The sequence below is a fragment of the Neophocaena asiaeorientalis genome, unplaced genomic scaffold, assembly GCF_003031525.2.
Source record: "Neophocaena asiaeorientalis asiaeorientalis breed wild unplaced genomic scaffold, Neophocaena_asiaeorientalis_V1.1 scaffold675, whole genome shotgun sequence".
NCBI classification, from domain to species: domain Eukaryota; kingdom Metazoa; phylum Chordata; class Mammalia; order Artiodactyla; family Phocoenidae; genus Neophocaena; species Neophocaena asiaeorientalis.
Window position 1 is genome coordinate 507,238 of NW_020173713.1, and position 8,176 is coordinate 515,413.

Sequence of the window (8,176 nt, forward strand, 5' to 3'; positions counted from 1 at the left end):
TGGCCCTTTAAGGACTGATTAAGAGGCTGCCTTTAAAGCTCTGGAGTGGAGCAGGATAGGGTTGCTTCTTTTCATCCTAGTGGATAAGGTAAGGGAGCAGGTCCTGGGATGGACCTCTCCTTTTAAGTGCTATCTTGTTCCTGGCCCTGGAGAGCAGGAGGGGCATGTTGCCTTGTCCCTCCTGCGTTTCTGTTTGTTTTGATGCAAAGAGGACAATTTAGAAGACCTCCTTTTGGTCAAGGAGATCCTCCTAGAGGAAGCAACATAGGACCTGCCTGCCTGCCTTTCATTTTTTCTTGCCCTATCCTTTGTGGTAGTGGAGCCTGGATGCTATTACCTGTGTGAAAGGAAAGGGTCAGAGTGGCATCCTTTGGGCTTGTGCTGGAAAGTGTTGCTGAACACCAAGCCTTTCAAGATGGTCCTCCTGAGCATCCTTAGAATCCTTCTTCTTTGGGGACTGGTGTTTTTTATGGAACACGGGGTCCAAATGACACAGGTAGGGCAGCCTTCTGTTGCCCTCCTGCCTGAGGACCCTACCTTGCCCCTGATTCGGGAGCTGCTAGAAGAAGCCCCTGGCAAGCAGCAGAGGAAGCCACGGGTCCTAGGGCCACCCTTGCGGTATATGCTGGAATTGTACCAGCATTCAGCTGATGAGAGTGGGCACCCTAGGGAGAACCGCACCATTGGGGCCACCATGGTGAGGCTGGTGAGGCCGTTGGGTAATGTAGCAAGACCTCTCAGAGGTGAGTTATCATACCATATTGTCCTAGAGGGGAGAAAAATGGGGAAGAAGAGTGTAGAGAAAAGGGGATCTGCGAGTTTACTGTCAGGCTTCATTGCCTGGAAGGTGGTTTTCTCAGGCTTGGTTTTCAAAAGATGGAAAACTTGGGAGAAGCTGGCTCCAAGCCTGCTTCCCTTCAGGGGCCCAATTTAAGAGCAGATTGCCTTGGGGCCTACCTGAGGAAGCTCTCCCAGGCCCCAGGGCAACTGAGCAATGTGTCAGCTCCTATCTTTCAAAGAAAGTCTTAATGCTTGTTATATCACTGAAAGCTATAATTGAGAAATAGCCATATACATTCCTGTGCAGGGTTGTTTGTGTTGTTTTATTCTTAGAAGGCAAAGGGTACAGGATGCTGAAGTGGGGAAATTTACAAGGCCCCAGAAAGGACAGAAACAGGCTCACATCTGAGAGTCTGTATACCTGGCTCCCTGAGCATCTGCTATCGTATTTAATCCTTAATGACAGCTACTCTCATTAGCTGTCCTGGAGCACTTAGCCTAATTTTTAAAGATAAAAGTAAAACACAGAGAGAAGTTAAATAACTTGCAGAGGTCACAAGGACAGTGGGTGGCATAGACAGGATTTGAGTTCAAGTCTGTCCGTAACTACTTGTGTTTGAATGTGGTACCCTGATATCCTGGTACACCAGTTTTTCTATTCAGACTGTGGTTGCTACTTCAGGTTTTTGGTACCAAATGTATTTTGGAGTTTTCTTTGTTCCCATTATGGTTGCTTCTGCTTTAAACATCTGCATTAGACATTGTTCCAGGGCAGCAGTGGGCTCCTGCAGTGTGGGGCTCTCAGTGAAATGCAGAAAGCCATCATTCAGGGAAATCTTGGGAACCTGGTGAGATCAATCTTAAGCCTTTGCTAGTCTCAGCGATTACAACAGACACGATTTATCCTCCTTCCCTCCAAGTAAAACAACTACCAATTCCCTAAACTAACCTTTAGTGTGAGCTTATCATGTGCCAGGCATTGGGCAAAGTACTTTGCAAACATTATTTTCATTAATCCTCCTCACTATCATACAGGGTAGATACCATGAACATACCCATTTTATAGATGAAGAAACTGAGGCTCAATGTAACACAGCTAGTAATTAACAGAGCTGGGTTTCTAACCCAGGGTTTCAGGCTCCAGAGCCTGTGCTTTTAATTACCCTGTTGTGCTGACTGCTTAACAGATTTTAACTGAGCACCAAGCACTGTGTTTGGGTTGGGTATAAAGAGGCAAACAACCACTTCCCTGACCTCCAGGAGCCCCCACTATGGTAGAATAGATAGATAAGTAATCACACAATGGTGGTGCAGTGTGGCAAATGCTTTGAAAAGGATAAGCAGTAGGGCTCCCGGGACTCCAAAGAAGAAATAGGTTGCTGCTTAGTGCAAGGAGAGGGAAGCAGTGAGACAGTTGGAAGACCTCACTGAGGAGGTGGCATTTGAGCTGGACTTTTGCGTAAGGAGTAAAGAGATAATGCATACAAGGAGGGGAATGCATTCTGATTAAGGAAAAAGAAGATAACTTGGTGTGGGTGGAGATTTACTCAACAAATATTTATTTGGCAACTGCTAAGTGCTAGACATTGTACTAGGTGGCGGGAATATGATCAAGATAGGCATGGTTCTCATGGGTGAGACAAGTAAGTAAACACAGATAGTTGTAAATTGTGGTAAATGCTATCAAAGAATGAAATAGGTGGTTTTGATAGAGAATAGCAAAGAGATCTTCCCTTTGCATGGGATCGTCAGGGAAGGCATCTTTGAAGAGGTGATATTTGAGCTGAGGTCTGTAAGATAAGAAGCTCTGCATGAGAAGGGGAGCGAGAAGGAGAAGTCTGATCTAGGCAGAGGGAACAACATGTGCAAAGACCTAAAGGGTGGAAAGAAGCTTGTCCAACTTGAAGAACAGAAGGAAGATCAGGATGGTTGGAACCTAGTGAGACTGTGGAGAGCAATGGGATATGAGACTCAGAGGTCATTACAAGGGATCTGGGTTTCATTCCCAAGTGCAACTGGGAGCTGCACAAATCAATTCTGTACAGATGATATGAGGCTAGAAAGGAAGATGCCTAGAATTAGGCCAGTACCCTGGTGTGACTGTGGGACATACCGGCATCTAGGGACTCTGGAAAGGATCCAGAAATGGATGACAAGAGAGCTGGGCCTGATCTTTCCATCAGGAGATGACCCAGCTGAATCGAGCTTGCCTGGAGAGCTATTCCAGGTTCAATCACACAGGATGTGTGAGTCAGCCATTTCCCTGAAAAGTTCTGAGCAGACCCTTCTTGGCTCTGATCCTTAGCAACCCCACCCTGCTTCAGGAAATATGTGATGTCAGGGTCTGAAAGGAAAGGGCAGTTCCTCACCAGACAGCCTGTTAGAGGCTGGGTTTGGATTCCTTTTCAGGCAGGGTGGGGCAGATGTATGCGTGGGTCTCTTGGAAAGATTATTGTAGGATGGGAGTATGGAGTAATTTGAGAAAGCAAATACAAGCCTGGCTTGGGCCTTGTCTGAATGATATCTAAGTGCCCCAAACTTGAGGGTGTATTAAGCATGAGTTGGAACATGAACTTAAAAAAAAATCCTGATGTGTGATTTCACTCATATGTGGAATATAAAAAAACAAAACAAATGAACAACAAAAAATAAAAACAAACTCAGGTAGAGAGATTAGATTAGTGGTTACCACCAGGGAAAGGGGGTGGGGGGTGAGTGGGTGAAATAGGTGAAGGGAGTCAACTGTGTGATAACAGATGATGATAACTAGGCTTGTGATTGTGATAACACTGTAGTGTACACAGATGTTGAATTATGATGCTTTACACCTGAAACTTATATAATACATAATATTTAAAAAAATCCTGATGAATCAAAACATTAAAGAGTTTCTATATTGAACGTCCCAGGCCTACTGAAGAATCCCAGGCTCCTGGATTCAGTGGAGAAGGAAGGTTAGGTGAATAATATGTAAATAACATGGGAATGTTTACTGATGTGTGAAGATGACAGGCTTTTTCTTGCTGTGCGTGGTTTTTGTAATTGTTGCTCTTGACATTTGCCAGGAGAGGGCGCAGAAGGTCAGAGCACTGCAGGCCCAGATTTCCAACACTTTGGCCACTGGGTGTCAGCATCACAGTTTAGATTAAAACTCTTAATCACTAAGGCATATAGCTTCTAAGTAGACTCTTAGCTAACGAAATATTTACATGAACAGGGCCTTGTTGAAAATGGTATTTACAATGAATGGGGTAAATGAAGAATCATTTCCAGTAAGGAATGGAAAAGGGAGAGACTGAGGGTTAAGGGGGAAACGGCCCAAGAAGGGAATAGCTGCTCAAGAAGAAATTCAAATAGAAGGCAGAAACGGTAAATACCTGCCCCCACTAGGAGTGGATAGACAAAATTATTTTGTGCCATCTCAGCCCCGGATTTGAAGTGATGGCGGACCATAGCCCCCAGTATTGGACTGTCACCCTAAAGCTGCATCTGTATAGTGATATAGCATGAGGATTTGTTATTCATGTATGTCTCAATGACCCTCCTTATTGGTCACCTTTAATAGTCAGCTAATAATACATACAATATATATACACAATTCTGCATTTGAGGTGTTTTTCTCAGCCTGGTGCTGTGAGTGATCTAAAAGTTAGACACAATTTGTCTTAAGGGAAAAATACTTGGGCTCAAATCTTTATTCTAACACACTGGCTGTGCGTCCTCTGGCATAGCTTCTCTGAGCTTCAATTTCCTTGTCTACAAAATGGGGAAAATAACTATCTCATAAGGCTCTTGCGGATTCAAGAGTTAATGTATGTAAAGCATCTAATACATTAGTAAGTGCTCAATAGATGATAGTTATTATTATGATCTTGAATTCATTTTAGGGCTGCTTGTCAGTTTGCACTGAGCAGGTTTTTGAGCGAGACTCAGGCTAGGAGGTAAGAAGCTAATGCTCTGCTCTTGTTCCCTCTTACTGATGCAGGCCCCTGGCACAAACAGACCCTGGACTTTCCTCTGAGACCAAACTGGGTAGCATACCAACTAGTCAGAGCCACTGTGGTTTACCGCCATCAACTTCACCTAGCTCACTCCCACCTCTCCTGCCATGTGGAGCCCTGGGTCCAGAAAAGCCCAACCGATCACTTTCCTTCTTCAGGAAGTGGCTCCTCAAAGCCTTCCCTACTGCCCGAAGCTTGGACAGAGATGGATATCACGCAACATGTTGGGCAAAATCTCTGGAATCACAAGGGGCACAGGGTTCTACGACTCCGCTTCCTGTGTCAGCAGCCAAGAGGTAGTGAGGTTCTTGAGCTCCAGTGGCATGGCACTTCATCCCTGGACACTGCTTTCTTGTTACTCTATTTCAATGACACTCAGAGTGTTCAGAAGGCCAAACTTCTCCCAAGAGGCCTGGAAGAGTTTACGGAAATAGATCCTTCTCTTCTCTTGCGGAGGGCTCGTCAAGCAGGCAGTATCGCATCTGAGGTTCCTGGCCGCTCCAGGGAGCGTGATGGGCCTGAAAGTAACCAGTGTTCCCTCCACCCTTTCCAAGTCAGCTTCCAGCAGCTGGGCTGGGATCACTGGATCATTGCTCCCCATCTCTATACTCCAAACTATTGTAAGGGAGTCTGCCCTCGGGTACTACACTATGGTCTCAATTCTCCCAATCATGCCATCATCCAGAACCTTGTCAATGAGCTGGTGGACCAGAGCGTCCCTCAGCCCTCCTGTGTCCCTTATAAGTATGTTCCCATTAGCATTCTTCTGATTGAAGCAAATGGGAGTATCCTGTACAAGGAATATGAGGATATGATTGCCCAGTCCTGCACGTGCAGGTGATAGCAAAAGTACAGCTAGCTCAGGTTTGCCTGAGAAATTAGAAAAGGGTTTAAAATAAACTAATATTAATGTTAAAGCTGCAAGTGATGCTCTACCCAATCTATAGGTTCTATTCCTTGCCTTCAGTGTTGTTACTTAAGTCTCTTCCCCTACTTTACTTTATAAAAATAGTTCTGATATCAAACATCAGTATGTTTTGACCATTAGTCAGAGCCCTTAATGTTTAAGATCTTCCTTTGGAGAGGCCCTCTCTATTTTCTTGTCTTTTCTTTATTGTGACTTTGTCAAACGTCACCAGTCCATGATGGTAGAACTTTAGGAATTGTACCGCCAAGTCCTGGGAAAGGTGGAATCGTCCTAGAGTCCATCTTCTGAGGATCTAGAAGATTTGGGGTGAAGAAAGCAACTTGAGATTTTATACTCCTCTTCCTTGCCTTCTGAATCCTAGAAACTAGTACCATATCGGAAAGACTGCCTGCTTCTGTATTTGGATTTCCCTCTAAATCTAAAACCGTTTCTCAGATGGACTAGAAAACTTTTAGGCAATAATCTCCATAAAAATCTTTTGAGGGGAACAGAAGGAAGGGAATCTTTTTCTAAGCCATCAGGGCTTTTCCTCTCAGGCTCTGAACCTGGGGGAAATACCTGGGTTTCCTTTATACCCTGGGGTGAGGAGAGCAGTCTTTAATAAGGCCAGTAGGGAAATGTGTATGGAGCTGAGATGACAGTCACTTCAAAATCGCCTGTCTACAGTGAAGAGATGAAGAGCTGTCATTGCTGATTAGGATTATGTATGGGGGAGTCGTTTTAAACTTTCTATGGAACAATAGATTTCACAGGGTATTTTCTCATTTTAGGTAACCCTTAAACCCCTGATAATGATCCCACAAAGAAAGCTCCCTGGTGGCTAGGAGGCTGGGACTTGGCCTGGTTGGAAGTGGAGGGGGTAGAAGGCTGCAGTTAGGAAGCTTAAAAGGGCTGTGGGGGAAGGGTGAAATGTGATGAGGCCTGGGGCCGACTTCATTCTGAGCTTGCCTGTTTGTGTGTTCAGCTGGGCTCCGGGCATGGGTCTCTGGGGGAGATGGGCTTGCTGTATTGGGAGGCATGGAACTCTGCTTTGAACTAAATGATGCTTGCAGTGTGACTCTTTCCTACTCTTGTGCTGTATTGAAATGATGGGGACTGGGCTGTGTTGCAAATAAATCATTTGTTGTTGTTAAAGAAAATCTTGAATGTTTTGGGGATTGGGAGAGAGTGGGTGGAAGGGATTTATTTCATTTGTTCCCTTTAGCTATGGCCAGGAACTCAACCCTAATCCCCCAGGGTGAGGCTGGAGGCGCCAATGAAGTTCTCTCTTAAGGCAGCACTGCTAGCAATCAGCCCTCACCAAAGGGCCCCTCTGAGGAAGCCCAGTAAGGCATTTCCCCTGCCCAACTGTTCCTTGACTTGTCTTATGGTAATTATCAGTGGAATGGTACTGATTTAGGGTGGCCTCATATATTTGCCAAATGTAAATCCCTATCTCTTTATCCCCTATCCATTGTAGATTAACTCATTTTTACCACCCCCTTAAATTGGTTCCAGCTAAGCTAAACATCTTACATGTCTATAAATATACAAATTTTATTCTACTGCCTGAGGAGCTATTCCTTAGCATCCTTTTGTCCATCTATCTTCTTTACTGTATCTTTAGGAATGGGCTCAGGCATTTCTCTTCATCTTAATGCCCCCATAATACCCCAGACTCAGGTAGGATCTCCCTCTCTGTGCTCACAGCATTATTTGCTTTCCTTTAACACACTCTAGTGTAACTGTCTTTGTTGACAAAAGATGGAGCTCATTTTGAGAGTTTCAACTGTGTTTTATCCATTTCCATATTATTGGAGCCTGGCACATAGTAGGTCCTTGATGGATACAAACATAGGACAGTCACACTATTTTTTTTGTGAGGGACGCATCCTTCCTAACATGGACTATTTCAATGTTCACATCTCATTTTCCATTGGAATAAATGCAATACAAGATATACTTTGTATATAAAGTAAGATGAATTCTTGTGCCCCATTATTTCAAAATCGTGATTCAGGTTACAATAGAATGTGACAGTTGTGTTCTTGAGTAAGGCAGTTCATGGAATTGTTATATATGTTGGGAGTTAAAATGGGAATGTAAATATGGGCTTCCAGGCCAGTCATTTCCCCAGCCTAGCTGGGGTAGGCACGAATACCTAACAGGCCTGAAAACAGACCTTGGTCACTAGACCAGATTCTGAATTCAGCACCTCAGTGTTCTTTGGAATTTTCAGGAAATCATGGTCTCCTACCCTTGAGTCCTGAATATGTCTGAAACTTAATCTGTTTATGGAGGGCTTAGGGTTAATTGGCCCCCTTATCCATTAAGCCCTGACTTGTCAGAATACCCAAAGAAAACACTGGCAGGACAGAATCAGTTGTGGCTGATGTTACGGATTCTTTTCTTTTGAAACATTTCTTTCAGCTCAGCACTTTTTCTCAAGTCCAAAGTGAGACATCTGTACCTCAAATCTTTCTCTGGG

The 8,176-nt window shown here is 44.3% G+C and overlaps 1 protein-coding gene across 1 annotated transcript; it reads left to right on the top strand.

Moving 5' to 3' along the window:
- Positions 1 to 341: 341 nt before the first annotated feature.
- On the top strand, positions 342 to 6,834 carry BMP15 (bone morphogenetic protein 15). The gene is made up of 2 exons (XM_024750638.1): positions 342 to 743; positions 4,766 to 6,834. The coding sequence occupies exons 1-2, from the start codon at positions 416 to 418 to the stop codon at positions 5,620 to 5,622; spliced, it is 1,185 nt and encodes a 394-aa protein (XP_024606406.1). The 5' UTR covers positions 342 to 415; the 3' UTR covers positions 5,623 to 6,834.
- Positions 6,835 to 8,176: the final 1,342 nt, after the last annotated feature.

Excerpts from the sequence above, each read along its gene's own strand:
- BMP15 (XM_024750638.1), top strand. The coding sequence starts at position 416 with ATGGTCCTCCTGAGCATCCTTAGAATCCTTCTTCTTTGGGGACTGGTG. Across the intron at positions 744-4,765 it reads TGTAGCAAGACCTCTCAGAG|GCCCCTGGCACAAACAGACC; the intron begins GTGAGTTATCAT and ends TTACTGATGCAG.